This window comes from Struthio camelus, chromosome 15, assembly GCF_040807025.1.
Source record: "Struthio camelus isolate bStrCam1 chromosome 15, bStrCam1.hap1, whole genome shotgun sequence".
Lineage (NCBI taxonomy): Eukaryota > Metazoa > Chordata > Aves > Struthioniformes > Struthionidae > Struthio > Struthio camelus.
In genome coordinates, this window is record NC_090956.1 from 18,032,035 (window position 1) to 18,049,756 (window position 17,722).

The 17,722-nt window shown below is 47.6% G+C and overlaps 1 protein-coding gene across 8 annotated transcripts; it reads left to right on the forward strand.

Moving 5' to 3' along the window:
* Positions 1-47: 47 nt before the first annotated feature.
* Positions 48-17,327, forward strand: ANKS3 (ankyrin repeat and sterile alpha motif domain containing 3). Of its 8 annotated transcripts, none has more exons than XM_068908468.1 (18): positions 48-94; positions 3,636-3,739; positions 3,892-4,062; positions 4,427-4,625; positions 4,821-4,942; positions 5,047-5,128; positions 5,828-5,963; positions 6,287-6,445; positions 7,639-7,764; positions 8,408-8,523; positions 10,028-10,192; positions 10,691-10,815; positions 11,090-11,231; positions 11,865-12,037; positions 13,276-13,379; positions 14,307-14,390; positions 15,684-15,778; positions 16,014-17,327. In XM_068908468.1, the coding sequence occupies exons 3-17, from the start codon at positions 3,893-3,895 to the stop codon at positions 15,764-15,766; spliced, it is 1,986 nt and encodes a 661-aa protein (XP_068764569.1). In that variant the 5' UTR covers positions 48-94; positions 3,636-3,739; position 3,892; the 3' UTR covers positions 15,767-15,778; positions 16,014-17,327. The 8 variants fall into 8 exon arrangements, 7 of the variants coding, with proteins under 7 accessions (XP_068764569.1, XP_068764575.1, XP_068764571.1 ...); XM_068908474.1 differs by having other exon boundaries at positions 53-94; positions 4,778-4,942; positions 13,276-13,361; XM_068908470.1 differs by having other exon boundaries at positions 57-94; positions 13,276-13,361.
* The last annotated feature ends 395 nt before the right edge of the window (positions 17,328-17,722 follow it).

Sequence of the window (17,722 nt, forward strand, 5' to 3'; positions counted from 1 at the left end):
GGCTTGTGGTTTCGTGTCTCTAGGGGTTACGGGCTCCCGGCATCCTCCGCGCGGGCGGGGCGGCTTCCGGGAGCGGAGCCCACCGGGCGAGCAGGTGAGGAGCGGCGGAGGCGGCGGTGTGGGCCGGGCCGGGCCGGGCCGGGCGCTCGCGGTCGGCCACGGGGAGGCCCCTCCGCGGGCCGGGCCGGCTCCGCGGCGCCCGGCCTGCCCCGCCGCAGCGCTCCGGCAGGGCCCCGGGGGAGGCGGGCGGGCGGGCTGACGCGCTCGGGAGCCGCTGGGCCGCGCGGGCGGAGGCTTCTGCCTGCCTCCCCCCCGCAGCCGCGGCCTGAAGGCTGCACCCGAGCTTGTCCCTCTTCGGCCGCCCCGAAGGAAACGTGCTTCCTAGCGTGGCTGTTGAAGTGCTTTCAATTCCTCTTTTACCTGGCTCTGCCAGACAACTCTGTTTTGTTGTTTTCGGGGTTTAGTGTTTGTGTTAACAGCTCTGTGAGCGTCACGCCTGTGTTGCAGGCGAGGAGCAGAGCAGCCCTGGGACTTGTCTGCAGGCACGCATAGGATTGAACACAGGCATGCTGGGTCCTCAGCCACCACTCATGCTGGGAGAAAACTTCTTTTCTCACACCTACTTAGGTCGTGGTATCATCAGTCCCATGAAATCCAATGCAGTTCCCATAAATGTAGTGTGTGTACCTGCCTCCGGTCAGTCAGCAGAAAACAGCGGTCTGGATATGAGATGTCACAGCTCTGGGAGTGCTGGGTGTGGAGGCTGAGCTAGTTACAGCTGAGCTGTTTGAACCTTTGCAAGGGTGTGACAAGGCTTCTTGTTTTTGATAGCTTCCAGCTGAGTTTAGTGGAGATGGTAAAGGCTGATGCAGAAGTGAAGTATGTGATCAGCTCTGTGGTTCATTTGGAAACTCCAGCAGTGTCCAGACTTGTGCTTTCTTGGGGAGGTATTTCTTGCCACAGCAGGGCCTGTTTGGCTGTTTCCTCATTACCTATGCTTGGGGAAGAGCTTGGGAGTGAATTTAGCAGAGTCAGTGCAGCTTAATGGTGACTGATGGGCAAGTGATTAATATGCAGTGTTGGACTTTGTTCTGTGATGGAGGTTGTTTGCCCTAGTTTCTTCTCAAATTGCCTCCTGCTTCCTTTAGTATTGTTTTTTCTACCTCTCTTTCCATCTACTGTCACTTACTCCTTCCTAGCCTTATCCTCCAAAAAGGGGATACTAAGGTGCTGTTTAGTGCAATTTTCATAATGAATTGTCATGTACTTCCCTTTCCCTACTTTCTGGTTACCTTGTCTGCTTTGACAACCAAGCTCTCTGAATCCAAAACACGCTATTGTTTGTGATCTGCACTGAGTCTCAGCATAGTACAGCTCTAACCATGGTGATAAGCTAGGTGTTGGTATGTTAAGTATAACTGATTAATAACCAGACTTACAGGGCTAAGGAAGTTCTCAAAGGAATGTCAAACTTAATTACTTAGCCCCAAAGCAAGGACAGCCTGTACCTATTCCAGGGGTGTTCTGGTACTGTTGGTTTACTTTCAGAATAATTTCTGTAGTCTTTAACCAAAATCTTCCTTACTACAGTTTAAACTTATAGCATCTTGTCGTATTCATCATGGGCACAAGGAACAAATTACTTCTTTCCTCTTCCTGTCTGCAGCAGCCTTTTCTGAATTTGAAGGCTGTTACCACATGCCCTCTCCCGGCTTCTCTTCTTTAGTCCAGACAATCCTGATAGGCGTAGTATGTCATAGTCTTTAGGGCTATGATTGTTTTTATTGTTCTCTGGATTCTGCCTGGTTGTCCTCCATATTTTCGTCGGGGCGTGTGCAGCTGGCATCATGCTCCAGCTTAGTATGCCAGGGTGAAATCTCATAGTAAAAGATGATGTAGCCAGCTAGAGCATGGTGGAGACAGTAGGAAGGAGGCTGAGTCTTGAATGTTTTGGTCTTAAACATAATCTTTTTTTGTGTGTCAATATTGTCAACATCCTGGTAGAGACCAAGCATCTGTAGTTTTTACAGTTAACATTCATTTTAGAAGAAGGTATGGAGAGAATACAGGGAGCTTCATTTTCATCTGAATTGGCTTCTCCAAGTTGTCATGGCTTTTACCTCCTTTAAGCGTGAACATGACTTTTTGCCTTCCAATGGTAGCTTTAATCTGTTGCAGTAAGAAATACTCCTACCTTTTTCCCCTGCCATCCACTTATACACATTTATATCTCTTTGTATTTTGATTGTGAAGCGTTCAGGATGTGGCCTGTCTTTTATTTGTATTCAGTCCTGTATATTCTTGCCTTTGTGTTGCAAGTGTAATAGAAATAGCTATTATTGTGTAAAACATGTGCCTCTGCAGATATGCTTTAAAAATGAATCATTTATTAACTAGCACACCTTTATTAGGTAGCACGGATGATGCTTTTTTAATCTGAACAAACTTCGGAAGAAGGAGGGGAAAAAAGGCAAATTCATGAGAGAAAAGATCCAATTGGGGAGTGAAGGGTGTGGGAGTTGAAGGCCTTTTTCTCCTTTTGTAAGAAAAGGGGCTGGTGATTGCAAGAAAAGGGCTCGGAATTCTTTAGAAAATCCAAGGATAGTCTTGAAATGTTATGGCTGAGGCAATCTAAAGAGCAACTGCTGGTGGGGGAAAAAAACATGCTCCTTTTCTCCTTTATTCTTCACTGACGCCAAATTTGGCATTTACATGACCCTGCAAAGAATCGGTCTGAGGAGATAAACTGGCAAGAAATTATCAGGAAAAAAAGAATAGGTTTTGCTGGCTTAGCTGCCCAACATAACATGTGGTGGGATCAGGCAAACTCCAGAAGTGGTGCATGGGAGGTGGCGAGAATACAGGGCAGGTAAGGCACTCCCCATTCGATTGACTTGGATGTAGCCTGAAACTGCAGCTGAAGAGATCAAGTGATAGATGCAGCTGTGTCAAACAGCTTTTATGAAGTGCCAAACAAGAACGTTCTCCTGTGAGTGGTTAAAGTGATTAATACGCAATTGCTCCCCAAGGCTAAGGATGGAAAATAAACCTTTCAGACAGTCATGAAACTGTGCTGGCTTTGTAATTAAGTTACTGTCTGCAATACAGTGGACACACTCAGATAATGGAGGGGCAGGTGTGTTGCACATCAAAGTGTGTTTCAGCCATTTCCAAGACTCACAGAGACAGGACTGCTAGGCTGCTTCTAAAATGCTGAAACAATAAACAGTAAAAATAACCTACTGACAGCCTGATGACATAATGAAGTGTTCACTCTCTGCAGATGATATTAACTCCTTTTGATAGCAGTTGATAGCTGTTATTATTAATGAGCAGGTAGTAATTTAAGCAGGGCTATTCTGCAGCATAAGACAGATGTCTCTGGTATTTTCCTGATGCATGAATTCTTAATTCTCTCTGAATTATAAACCATACAGGCCAGGAATTATGTCCTTTAGTATAATACGAAGCATGCTGTCAGCACTTTAAGAGTTTAACGTCGTTTCTTGACAAAGGCTTTCAAAAGTTGCCTTCGGCATATTTTGGTTAGCAGGGGGAAGAAAGAAATGCTTCTGAAGTCTTAAAATCAGGTTTGAAAGATGATTTCTTAGTATTACTGTTTTTTATTTTTCTAGTGTATACAAATTCCAGGGTCCGCTGCAGCAAATTGCCAGCAAAGCTGCTCGGCAAGTCTTACTGCTCCAGGCTACAGCAAGCTAAGGAAGGGATTAAGGCAAAGGTAGGTGTTTGACATCTCATACCTCAGAGGTGACCTCACTTTCCAAGCCCGCAGCATCTTGAAGCTGTAGAGCCCATGGGTGATGCTATGTTAAACAGAGAAGTGAGATCAGCCAACTAAAAGTTCCGCTTTGCTTTGGTTGCTCTGGGCAGGATGTCGGAGCTGAGCGATGAAGCCAGTGAGTCGGAGCTGCTGAGCCGCAGCCTTTCTATGTGGCATGGGGTCGGTCAGATGATCTGTCGAGAGGAACTGGATGTTCCCTTGGACTTGCATACAGCCTCCTCCATCGGCCAATATGAAGTGGTACAGGAGTGTATTCAATGGTAAGGAGGGTTGGAGAGGGTGCAGGTCTATTCTTATTTAATTCCACTCATGTTTTCTCGCTGGCTGTCGTTCCAGTCTTGTCTAACACTGGGACAAGGGCACATCATTGGAACTTCTGCAGTGTTTTTGGGCACAATGTTGGGCACAAGGTTGGAAAGGACAGGTCTTCTGGTGAAAATTATCACCTCAGTTATTGGGTGAAATTGTTCTAGAGCTGATACGAATTCCCATGTGGACAAGACTTCGGTGCTAGAATTTTTTTAACCTTTCAGTGCAGTGATGGTAGCAAGAGGGTACAGGAACCTACTGTGATCTACAGCTCCAGGCCAGTGCTTCAGCGGAATTCTTTTCTTTGTTATTTAGTGGAGAACTGGATTTAAATAAGAGGAACTGTGGTGGCTGGACGCCACTGATGTATGCCTCCTACATTGGTCATGACACCATTGTGCATCTGCTGCTGGAAGCAGGAGTGAATGTGAACATCCCAACACCAGAAGGGCAGACACCGCTCATGCTGGCCTCCAGCTGTGGAAATGAAAGTGTTGCTTATTTCCTTCTGCAGGTGCGTATCCAGTAATAAATAGGTAAAGCCACCACTACATGGTTTACATCTACAAAGAGTAGGGTTCTCCATCACTTATGACCAAGCTACAGTTTTTGCTCTGTTGTGAGTTCAGCTTCCTGACAGGGATTTAAACTTTCTTGGTATCACAGCACAGAAGGGATGCAGTAAAGAACATTCTCTGTTCTCTTGAAGCAAGGCGCAGAGCTGGAGATGAAGGATATTCATGGCTGGACAGCCTTATTTCACTGTACCAGTGCTGGACATCAGCAGATGGTGAAGTTCTTACTGGATAATGGGGCAAATGCCAACTGCAAGTAAGGAGGAATTCATCTCCAAAACATGTCTGTAATATTTCAAGTATGCATCCTCTTTGATTCCAGCCCATGTGGATGTGTTCTTTCTCTCTGTCTCTCTCTAGGGAGCCTGTGTATGGATATACTCCTCTGATGGAAGCAGCTGCTGCTGGCCATGAGATAATTGTTCAGTATCTTCTCAATCATGTAAGTGTCTGGCGGTTCTCTGTAAAGCTGAAAATCTGTGATTCCAGGCCTCAGCGAGGGAAAAACTGGGTGTTTGATGCCGGATTTCTTAGTGTTATGTTTAGTTCTTGATGAGTCACCTCTGAAGACCCAAGCTTCCAGAATTGCTCTGGAAGCGTATTTTCAGAAGGCTAGTGCCCTGATTGTACACTGGCTTTGCATGAATAGAAGTGAGATCTAACTGTCCAGAGTTGACTAAATAATGACTAAATTGGTAAACAACTAATGCAGTTACCCCTGTGTTGTGTTTATAGGCTTGTGTGCTCTTGCTAGTGGGCATCTTGTGCCCTCTGTCCTAAAGCTTATGGACGCTCATGTCTCTTGAGGTTAAATAGCGCCTTTTTAATATCCCATTTAATTGGTCCAGCTTATTTCCAGAAGGAAGCAGCAAGGCAAAAACATATTTTGGATAAAATGGACTAGTTCCCTGTGGCAATGCACAAAAGCAAAATACCTGGGCAAATTGGCATTCCAGGACTGGAGACACTAGCTAATCAGGAAAGCAGCAAGGGATTAGTTAGTGGAGCTTGAACTGTATATCAAAGATGAGCCTGTATTTCTGATGGGTTTAGAGGAAATAAGACAATTCTTTGGCTCCCTTGAATTTTATACATACTTCCCCTTGCTATATACATGGTGTACGTGTTTCTTTTTCTATAGGGAGTAAAAGCAGATGTGAGAGATAACACGGGAGCTACAGCACGAACCCTGGCCATGAAGTATGGACATATGAAGATTGTGGGGCTGATAGACTTGCATACAGCCCCAGTGCCCAAAGTCTTCTGCAGGGGTCCAGGTAACAGAAGAATGGTTTGGCTCATGCATCTTTAGAGAGAGCCTGAAGAGAAGTGCTTGTTGTTTTGAAAGCATGTAATTACTTGTGTAGGGGTAGTATTAGCTGATCTGCCCTGGAAGTTGCAGGACTTCTGAGAATGAAACAAGCATGGCAATTTTGGTCTGCTGACCCCTTTCTGACCTAGTTAACCTATGTTTCACCCTCTCTTTTAACATTTCCTTTTTTTTTTTTTTCTCTCTGTCTGTTTGTTTTTACAGGACTAGTAGCAAATAAAGCAGATAAATGAATTAACGTGCCGCTAACAGTTTTTGTTTTGACCACAGGAAAATATGACGATCTCAGTTCCTCAGATGAATCATGTTCTGCTCCCCAGAGACAGAGACCTGTTCGTAGGACCAAGGGTCCCAGCATCCATGAGGGGCCCCAAGCTTTGGCTAAGATAACAGCAGTTGGAATCGGGGGAAAGAAGCAGTCTCGTTATGGTGAGAAAAGTTAAAATCTAAACCAACAGTTCTTTTTGATCTCTTAAGTACTCTGCAGCTATTTCTGTGCTTTTTTTGGGGGGGGAGGGCGGGGATGGTTCCTGTGTGGCTTGTACAGGAAAAAGGTAGCAAAAACACTCTCCTACAGGGCTATACAATCTCTGGTTTAAAAATAAAACATCTGAACTTTCTTGTCAGAGCTGGATATTGATGAGTGCTTCACTTATCAGTGGAACAAATGCTGCTGTTAGCTTAGTCACTGCTTAGCCCTGACTCTTAAACGGTCCAAGTTCCTTTTCTGAGGTAGATTTAAAAGTTTGAGAGCAGTTCCTAAGCTGATGATGGAGTAAGCAGTTACACAGGCCAAGATATCATTGATAGTGAAAGGGAACTCACTGTTCCTAGACCTGTCAGTTTTTTCTTCAGTGACACCTGAAATACTCACTACTAAAAATGAGATTAAGACCTGTGTAACAGGCAAGGAGAAAGGTGGTCCTAGTTTAGACATAAACCACTAGATACAATGGTATGAGTTTTGCTGTGTGTCCATGACCACAGGTACTCAAGTTCATTACGTTGTTGTCTAGAATAGCTAAGAACGTGGGGCTTAGAAGCGTATGTAATGTTTGGCTAATTCTCTTAGCACAGATACACGCTATCCAAGGATAGCGACTGTACCAAAATAGTACTGCCAGCTTCTGATATCATAGTAGGCTGCTACCAGTGTATTAACATAGATGCAAAAGGGTTGCTTTTACGGGATGTGCTTAGCTGGCTGGGGCGGGGTGCAGTCTGCACTTTGCCCTATTGAGCAGGTGGTTTTTCTCCTTGATAGTCCAGGAGTAAAGAGGGGAGGAAATGCTGAAAGCTCTGTAAGTAAGGTGCATCTCTGCCACAAGGCTGTTTCCCTGTGACTTTTCAGTTGTACCATCTAGATAAGTACATTTGGTGTGTGTTTGTGTGAGGGTTTGTAGGTGTATGTGTTTCTCAGTTTTTTGTTTGTGTGTTTTGTTTTGTTTTTTTGTGTGTGTGCGCCATTTAAATGGGACCTGCTGGTTGAAAGTACAGTCCGTCCTTTGGATTCTTTTCAAATCCCCGAGTGGTTGCTAGTGGTTGCCCTTCTTCTTGCTAGAGCCTCCCTGGTAACTTGCATCCTAATTTCTTTGCTTGTTCTCCCCTTCTCTTGCACACAGAGCAGGTCCCTCTACAGGGCTACGTTACATTCAATGATGATGGCAGCTGTGAAGCGGATGATATCCGGAACCGGGATGTTACCTCTCCAATCAATGAGCAGGATGTAGAGAGCAGCAGCAGCAGGGGTAAGTCAGTGTCTCAAGAAAGAACCTGACTTGCAGCGCACACCTGGCTGTGAGGTGAGCCCACATGCAGCCCCTTGGCTTGTATGTTCCCTTTCCAATCTGCTTAGCCTATTTAGGTGGCAGTGTTGCAGGGTGTGTAGCATTGCACTGTTGCATCTGTGGCTAAAACTGGGTGGTGCTCACCCTGTCCTCCAGCAGTGAAAGTGGTGCTCTATTGGAAGGAGCCAGAGGAAGAAAGGATCTGTGGGCACTTCAAGTGTCGCGAAGGAAAACGTAGCTCTGCTTTTGCACAGTGCTCAAGGAAAGGCCTTTCCTGGGTTTTAGTAATGGGAGTGCAGGCTTGATTGTAATGATCCCCTTTTCACCTTGCTACCCAGAGCTTCACCTATGTACATATCTCTCAGCCTTCCTGCTCTCTGTGATACTAAACAGACTTGAAGAAAGCTAGTGCCTGGGATCAGGCATGTGATACTGCAGAATCATCTTGTGTCATGAGTATTGCCCGTGAAGCCTTGCTCTGGGTTTCTCCTTTCTGTATGCCTTCCAGTAGGTTTCCCTGATTAGCTGTGTGACAAAATTGAGATTGAGCGTGAGGAAGCTGATCCTCAGTTTCTTTTTTTCCTTTTTTCCTTCTCCTTTCCAGAGGAGAATGTTTTCTGCACCAACAACTTAGCAACCATCAGGAGCAGCAGCAGTAGCAGTGAATGCCTGACCAAAGCCCTGGGGGTCAGCAGTGAAGGCTCACTGGAGAGCAATGAGGTGGGGATGTCCATTTTCCTTTCTCTGCCTTCAGCGTGGCTGATGCTCTTGCCCTTCTTTCAACTGCTATTACCCTACGTCCACAGGAGACTGTAGTAGCAGGCTAGATGAAGGAAGGCAGTGCTGCAGAGACAAAAAAAAAAAAAATCTGTTTCTGTATGTGAAATTGGCTACTAGTCTGAGAGATCAAACAAGCCAACTCTGTGTGGTCACTCTGGAGTCCTTGATGGTCAGTAACTTTTAAGTACTCTCTTCACCAGCTTTGGAGCTCTTTCTCAAATGCCATCTAGCTAGCAGGCTAGAAGGGACATTCTCTGCTAGAGCTCGGACCAGTTCTTTAGCTTGGTCAGAAGGCAAACAGTATCATGAGGTTTAGAGAAGTACAGCAACACCATACTGGCATTTCTGAAGTATCAGCAGGGGGAAAGAGGCAGGAAGTCATTCAGTGATTCAAGTTGCAGCTCACGTTTTAAAGCCAGCTCTGCATTTGTTATAGGCAAGTATACAGCAAAGGGTAATATAGCTGGGCATGATTGCAAGTCCTCTGTTTCTTGAGGTGCTTCTCACAGAAGAAAACTCGCTGCGTTGTATTGGTTCAGGGAGAATTCAGTGTTGCTCTGGGCTTCAGCGTGCAGCTTCCAAGGCTGATGTTCACAGAATCACAGAATGGTTGAGGTTGGAAGGGACCTTCAGAGATCACCTAGTCTAACCCCCCTGCTCCAGAAGGGTCACCTAGAGCACGTTGCCCGGGATTGTGTCCAGACAGCTTTTGAATAGCTCCAAGGAAGGAGACTCCACAACCTCTGGGCAACCTGTTCTAGTGCTCCGTCACCCTCACAGGAAAAACGTTTTTCCTCATGTTCAGAAGGAATTTACCTTTTTTTTCAGTTTGTGCCTGTTGCCTCTCATCTTACCACTGGGCACCACGGAGAAGAGTCTGGCCCCATCCTCTTTACTCCCTCTCTTCAGATACTTATATATGTGAGAAGATTTCTTCTTCCTCCCCCTCAAGTCTTCTCTTCTCCAGGCTGACTAGGACCAGCTCCCTCAGCCTTTCCTCATAGGAGAGATGCTCCAGTCTCTTAATCATCTTAGTAGCCCTTTGCTAGACTCCCTCCAGTAGCTCCATGTCTCTCTTGTACTGGGGAGCCCAGAACTGGACCCAGTACTCCAGGTGTGACCTCACCAGGGCTGAATAGAGGGGGAGGACCGCCTCCCTCGACCTGCTGGCAACACTCTGAATAGGTTGCAAGAGCCAGACCCCATTCGAGACCAGTCACGCTGTGTCAAGCTGCAATTTTGGAGCTGTTTGACTCATCCCTTCCTGATAAAGAATTTGCTAGTCTTCAGTGCATGTGTTTGTGGGCCGCTGCCTGGATTTAGCAATTGGGAGTTGAATGAGCCTGCCCTTTCTCTTCTCTTTCACCGCTTTATTACATATAGTGGCGTCTTTACACAATCCTCCTTTACCTTTAAATTTCCTGGGATGATTTTTATTTTTCAGGATTCTGACCATGCAAATAGTCCTCCTAGTCGGAAACAAGCCAAAGGTTTTAAGATCAAGAACCGCTATGCTGGTGATAGTCAGTGGACCCACTGCCCTGGGAAAGCTGGAAGCTCTAGTCAACCCTTCATCCTTCCAGAGCCCCCTGTGTATACAGGACCCCAGGTAACTTAAGGACAGAGAGCTTCTCTGAAGTAGTGCAGGCCATGTCACTGTATCATGCTCTGAAGGTGTCCAAGTTTCGTTTTTGGCTTTATCGGGTAAAAGGAAATTTGCCACCAAAATGTCTTTGATGCCAAACCTCTTCCCAGCTCAGATGCTTGTGGAACAGTGACCTCTTCTACAAAGAGCCACTTGCTTAGGTGTTGCTGTTGCTCTGAGGGTTATTCCAGAACTTTCAGATCTGTGAGCATACTACCAAACATGGCTGTGGTGGGAAGCGTTGGTATATCTGTCTTCTCTGCATTAGGTACAAGATGCAATGGCTGCAGCACATAGGCTAGTCCTGTTGCATTGTGTGGCTCCAGAGAAGTGCAGTTACACAGGGAAGTTAGGATTGCTACTAAAACCAAGGAAGGCGTAACACCAACATGAAGAAGCAGGTGTTTATGATGAGCAGGAAAATCTGAGGAAATAAATAAGTTTATTTTGGATGGGTTGCAGGACCTGGCAACGTTTCTTGAGCAGATTGGGTGCCTGAAGTATCTGCAAGTGTTTGAGGAGCAAGATGTTGACCTCAGGATCTTCTTGACTCTTACAGAGAGTGACCTGAAGGAAATAGGCATCACGTGAGTGTCTAAATGTAATTCTCACGTTTCCCCTTACAATTCTCAGTTTCTCCCTCAGAAACAGCGCGCACAGCATAATCAGGAAAGTTTAGCTGGTGAGCACTTCTCTGTCCTGGCCCTGTCTCCCACACAACATTGAAATCCCTTAGTCATTGGCTGCAGCAGGGTTCTGCTGTTGGGAGTGCCTTGGAGGAGCCTGTAGGCTGCAGAGGTCCTCATGGCATCCCCTTGGGCCAGGGGCTAAATGGTGAAGTGTTTGCCATTGTCCCACTAGTTTGTTTGGACCCAAGAGGAAGATGACTTCTGCCATTGCCCGATGGCACAGCAACGCTCGGCCCCCTAGTGATGCCCTGGAGCTGGCCTACGCGGATCGGCTGGAGGCTGAGATGCAGGAACTGGCCATTCAATTGCACAAGGTAAGAAGCCTGCCACGAGCTGCTCAATGGCTAATTGCCTTACAGTAAGTGATTGGCAGCACATTGTTACATTATGCCTCTAATGGGTTGGGATAAAGGAACAGATGTAACTTTCAATGGATGCATCGAGTGTCGAGTAGATCAAGTAATCCCATCAGTGCAGATCATCTAGTCCTCATCCTATGTGTTTGCAAAACCTTTACATCTGTAGTTCTGTAGTTCCCATCCACTTGGGAACTGAAGGGTTGGGGGCGAGGGAGGAGTGTTAAAGCCTCTGCTTTTTCTGGCAGTGTGTGGTTTTTTTGTTTGTTTTTGTTTTTTACTGTGAAGTTGTAAACCATTAGTGAACCAACTTCCATTGATTTGGGAAATTGGCTCTTCAGAGTATCTTTACAAGTGGAGAGAAAGCAGAATCGTAACTGTGGGGCTGGTCTTGGTGTGAGGTAAATCTGCATTCAGTGTGAAGCTCGGCCAGCTTCTTTCCCCCTGGGTTGGGCAGACTTTTGCAGGAACCCTGTGACTGCCTAAACCATTAAAATAGCAGAGACTCCAGGGAAGTTTCGGAGCAGGCATGTGAAAGGGTGATATACAGCACTCCCAGCCTAGTTCCTGTTCTGCTCTGCCCTGCTGTAGAGGTGTGAAGAGGTGGAGGTGATGAAGGGCCAGGTGTGCCAGGAGCAGAAGCTGCGTGCAGTGGCCGAGAGCTGTTTGATGGAGCGGGATGAGACCTTGAATGATGTCCAGTGCCAGCTCAGAGAGGTTCAAGCTATCACCAAGGATGCTGGGGTCCTACTGGATCAGATCAAGTAAGTCATTCTGAGGAAATGGCACTGAAGCTACTGGAAACTCGGCATGTAGGCTGTGCAGAGATCAGAAGTGATAGTGGCACTCCTGTGGGTGACTCTTAAGGTAAGGCAGGAGAGCTTACCAGGCATCTGAATCCGTTCTGGATCCTTCCTGACAGTCTCTATTGGGAAGCCAAAGCCATGTGAGCAGATCTGAAGCTTTCATCTGATGCATGAGTGAAAAAGCACCTGTTTTTTTCAAAGGTGCCAAGTGCCTTGTTTCAACTAGAAGGTAAAGGCACTCAGCTCCTTGACATGAGCATATAGGGACCAGCTTCAGGGTGTATCTTGGTGCTCAGGCGGATGCGGGATGGGGTTTTTAACTTCTAGATAGTATCAAAGGGCTAGCAGTGTCCTGCCCTGGCTAGTGAAGGGCTCTTTGCTAGCAGCTCGAATGGCACCTGACAGAAAAACCTGCTCTGTTTGTGCCCACCACTGCCTTAGAGTTTTCTCTTCTTACACCCCCTAATCTGTTCTTTGTTGTGCTTATGGTCCTTTTCTCCCTGCCCCGGTTGGATTATCCTTCTGTCCTGGGCCCTTTTCTATCCAGTTACAGGGCTGACGTGTCCTTGAAGCTGGCATTAGTCCTACTGCTATAGTTCCTGGTCCAGCAGAAGGATGGGATCAGCTCACTTCTGAGCCAGGGTAAATTGAGATTTCCTTGCAGAAGGGCAGCAAAGTAATCTTCTCTTTGTCCTGACTGAAGCTGAGGCTGTCTGGTAGAAGGATCCTGTAATGCTCTGAGGCTGCACTGCTTGAACCGATGATGTGACATTAGCCAGACAACGTTATCCATGGCCCTTTTTCTTTAACCTGATGCCTATCCTGGGCTAGCTTCACTTAGCCCTTTAGAAACCTTGGATAAGGCTTGATTCTCATGCAAACTGGGCATGGTCCCTGGCTTAGGCTTTCTCCTGCTCAACCCGCCCCCTCCTTCTCTTCTCCCCCCGCAGCTCCTCTGTGGACAGGGGCAGAGATTGCTGTGGAGATGGGGCACAGTGGAGAGCGCCCTGAGCTTTGTCTGGGGCACGTCTTCCTCTTCCTGGGAAGGAACAAGGAGCAGTTTGTAACCCAGGGCGTTAGATGCGGTCCCTCGGCACCCCAAGCAGGTACTTGCAGGATGTAGGAGGGCAGAGCCTGGCATGTTGTTCTTAGAAGTGCCCCTGTGCACTTCTAATGGTCTTTGTCTTGTTTGGCAGATCCTGTCAGGCAGAGCTGTCCTCCCGGCTAACCCAAGAGCAGGCAGTTGGCAGAGTGCTGGACACAAAGGTGCAGCTTGGAACCGGTGAGAGCAGGCGGCTTGGTGAGAATCGAGTGCTGCATCTGGGGAAGGAAGAGCTTATCAGACTATGGGGATGTGTGCAGGGGCTGAATAAACAACAGGAGACCCCAGAGCAGACACGTGCTTGTACCTTATGCTGCTGAGAGGATAATATTAGAAGTGATTTGGAAATGGCTGGGCTGCCAAACCCTCAAATTCAATGTAAAAAGGCCTTGATCAGGGAAAATGTCTGGAAGCATCCAGGGCCTTTGGACTTTCACTGTGGCAGAGTTTCTCTGAAACTTTTTTCCTAAGAAAATTCTGGGATCTGGCAGGTATGTCTGTGTCTAAAAATGCAAGGCTGTAGCACAGACACTCAATAGCAGTCCTGCTTCACAGGCCTGCACCTTCCCCTTCCTGTGCTGCAGTATGTGGGCTCCTCAGAGGTGTTATCACACTGTTCTCTGCAGCAAAGTTTGAATCGGAAATTCCAGTAGGTTCCCTGGCCCAGGCTGGGGGACTGTATGGTTAATGAGACAATGCAAACTACTATATACAGCTAGGTAGAGGTGGCCCACTGCATCTCTGTTGCAAAGAGTTAGCAAATGATCCTGTTGCAAGCTTTCAGATGCAATGTGGTTCACTGCTTGTGTTTGAGACACGTGGAGATCCTGGTGTTTCCTGTCCGCTACCTTTAATCCCTTTGTGAGTCACTTAATGTGTGACCTGGCCAGAAGGAGAGAGGAAAAGCCGGGGGAAGAATCCAAGCATGTGAGCTTAATTCTCTTAAATGATGGAATTGGCAGAAAAAGGAACTCTGTTCCTATTACAGATTATTCCGGCTCTCTCAGCATGCAGTACAGAACCCAATTTGGGTGCGGACATGGTCAGAGTGACACCAAACCCTCGTTTCCACTTTGTGACAGGGAACATGCAAACTGATAAATATGTGGTTTCTCTTTCTTGAAGGGCTAAAAGGATGGCCGCCTTCCTTGAAGTCTCTGAGCTTGCCTGAGCTGTCAGCTGTCTTAGAAGAGTGTGTGGGAGAAATGGGTAAGGTGGGGGGGAACTCTGGTCACATGAAGTGCCTGCTGTGCTAGAGGAGGGGCATGGCTGGGCAGGCTTTTGATGGCAGTGGCAGACTGGAGGGAACTAATCCTCCTCCATCACGTTCAGGGAAGTCTCCAGGCACTGAAGCTGGTGCTGGCATTTTCTTGCATTTCTTCTCTGCTGCCGCAGTAGATCCTGTTGTGTTTCTGTGGGACAAATTCCTAGGAAGAGCCTCTTCTGTCTCCTCCTGCATCTTTTCCTTCCCTGTTGTGTTGCAGAAGTTCTGGCTCTCCTGTTAAGGTGTGAATGCTGTTCTGTGCTCTACCCCAGTGCTGTGTTCCCTGTACTCTGCCAGTCCAGCTCAACAACAGCTTTCCTTGGACTGAGCCCAGTCACTGCTCTCCCTGTTGTCCTAGCAGTCTGATCTCCAAGGGTACAAAAGCACTTAGATTCCCTTGGTTCCACTTCTTTGCAGACGCGTTCTCCATGTCTGCAGGCTCCCAACATGGTGGTTGCAGGACTGTATTATGGTATGCTCTTCTCTGAGAGATGCAAGGTGCTGGGAATGCTGTCACTGCTGAGCATAAAGCAACTGCTGATGCCTGGACCTTGGATGGTTGCATTTACCTTGCTGAGAGGATGGGTGTTAGCCAAGAGTAAGGATTTATTGCAGCTTTCTCTGGAGCAAGCCCAGTAGCGCTGTACTGCCAAGCTGTAACGTCAGTATAACTTCTTGTTACACCCTGTGGCTAGATGGTTATGGGCCCAAGCTGCAGCAGAGGGACAAGTCTCCAGCTCTCCCTTGCACAAGGGTACTGCAGTTCCCTGTGCTGAGCTGCACAGGAGATGGGGAATGTGGGCCCTGTTTCCAGCTGCCCAACAGCTCAGGAGCCCTAGTCCCTTCCCCACTTCCCAGCCAGAAACATCCAGTTCCCTGGTCACTGAGTAGGCATCTTTCTCGCTGCAGAGCTTGGGCTCTACCTTGTCCTCTGACAGAACCAGGCTAAAAGAAGGGGATATATGTCTCCCCACCTGTGCCTAGCTACTATCCTCTTGCTCAGTTATTAGAGCTGCTTGTAAGTTGGCTTCCAGTGCCTGTGCCTTGTTCTCCTGATGGCAGGAACTTATCCCAGCAACAGGCAGGCCAAGAGGCTGTTCCAGGGGCACTGGAAGCTGCAAGGAAGAGAGCAGTGTGAGAGGCATGAGAACAGCAACTGAATGCAGTCTGCAGCCTGTTTTTTGCTACTTGTTGGTCTGTTGGTGCTAATGACTTTTTTCCTTTTGGCTTGTCCTCAGGAAAAGCTCTGCAGACTGTGACTCAAAACCTCCAAAGGCTTCAAGCCCCAGGGCAGGGCGGGCAGAGGTGGCTAGAGCCATAACGAAGCAGGATGGTGAGTGGGAAGTACTGACAGCTATGGAGGGCTATGGAATAGAGGGGGCATTGTTGCTCCCAGCAGGTAACAGCCATCTGCTGCTTGTGCTCTGTCGTAGCTTTCACAGCTGAGGCTCCTCTAAGCAGTCCTAAGCATGTGCTCTTTGACTGGCTTTCCCTGTGGAAAAACCCTACCCCCTTCTCCCCCTGTCCCAGTGAAAGGATAACTGTCCTGTGTTTCCTCATGGCTGCAGGAATACTGACGTCGGGTGACTGTTCCACCCGGAAGCTGAGTGTGCCTGGGAAAATGAGCGTGAGGGCTGTGCTGGCAGTACCGCAGCTTGGCTGAGAGTGCTGCAACGGCTGACAGATACGTGGAAGAAGGTCTCAGCCATTGGAGAACGTCCCTGGGAGAACAAGGGACAGCAGAGGACAAGAACCCGACAGCTCTATGGGCCTCACTGTTGTCTGGGTTCAAAGGACTGTGGTGTTCATACCAAAAGGGTAGGTTAAGAGGAGAAGCACTGAGCTGGGAGGGTTTATCTGCCTTAAGCTTCCTGCAGCAATCAGGTTACCCTTCTCTGTATCCCATCCTCCCCAAGACCCCTGACATCTGCACCTCCTGTGACATGTGAATTCGTAGTTGTCCGGGAGCTGACCCCAAAAACGTCTAAATCGATAAGGAGGGCAGGCTTCTGGTGAGTGTGTATAGTGAATAGTTAGTAGTGTCTGTTGATTTATTGAGCTGCCCGGTTTTTGCAGCCCTAGTCTCTAGCTGGCATATCTTTCCTATTGCCATCCCAGATCTGTCCTTCAAAACCTCTCCCTCCTCCCAGCCCACCCTGGTTCAGTCCAGATTTTTGCCCCCTTCAGGAGTTGTTTGTGATCATGTTCTTCAGCCCCAAATAACTTGTTTTTATGGCAAATGCCTAATGGCAGAGACCCTGGCATTCAGATTTCAGTGCCAAGATCCCAACACTGAGAGCAGTTGCAAGGCAGATGTGCCCCTGGAAGGACACGAGAGAGAAGAAAGACTCCAGAGACTGTTCAGTCTCCCGTGCCTTTGGCAAGCAGCAGTGTGCCAAGGCAGGCAGAACAAGCATGAAGGATAGAGGTCTGTCCCCTGTGGGAGATGAGTAAAAAAAATCTCACATCTTGGATCTAGCTGCGGTGCAGAGCTTCAGTCCTCAACCACTGCCTGCCCTTGGATTCCAGGATCCAGTGTTTGGAAATAGATCTGCCAAGGCTTTCTTGTACCGGCAGTGTGGATGTTTTCAAAGGCAAACGTGCTGCAGGAAGAGGCTGGCTCCCCAAAGACTCCCCCATCTCTTGAAGGTGTGCAAGCAGCCATATGGGGACCAGTGACAGTAGTTAAAGCAAAATGGTTTCCAGCACTGTGCAATGATTCTCTGTTCTTGTATATTGCCAAGTCTTGTGGAGGAAAAAAAACCCTTAATTGAGAGTGGTGGGCTTCAGGACTCTGGAAAATTCCCCTTCTCTTTGCTGGGAGGGGGAAGAAACTGTTTTCCTTCTGATTTTTGGGCTTGATCACTGATGCCAAAGTTTTTAAAAAAAAAAAAAAAAAAAAAAATCCATTCCAACTCCATCCTTGAGGCTGGAGTTAACCCTCCTGATCAGTGGCCCAGGACCATTTAGATGGGCTTGAAAGCTAATCTGTGTTTCATAAAAGTGACTTCTAGCTTGGTTGTCTCAATGGAAAGTTGTACCAGTGTTGCCTGGGGACAGCCTTGGGGCACTGAGGCAGATATGGCCCACTTCATAAGCTTGCCTTGCTGGCAGTTTGTGTGCACTGATCAGTGTGCTCAGCTGTGTGGCATTGCCTTATGCTTATGTTTGACTCTTAAACTTGAGGCCGAAAACTTGTTGTGTGTCATGTGTAGCAAATGAGTCAATGACAGGGGTGCGTGCATGTATGCATCTGCTGCCTAGCTGCACAGCAGGC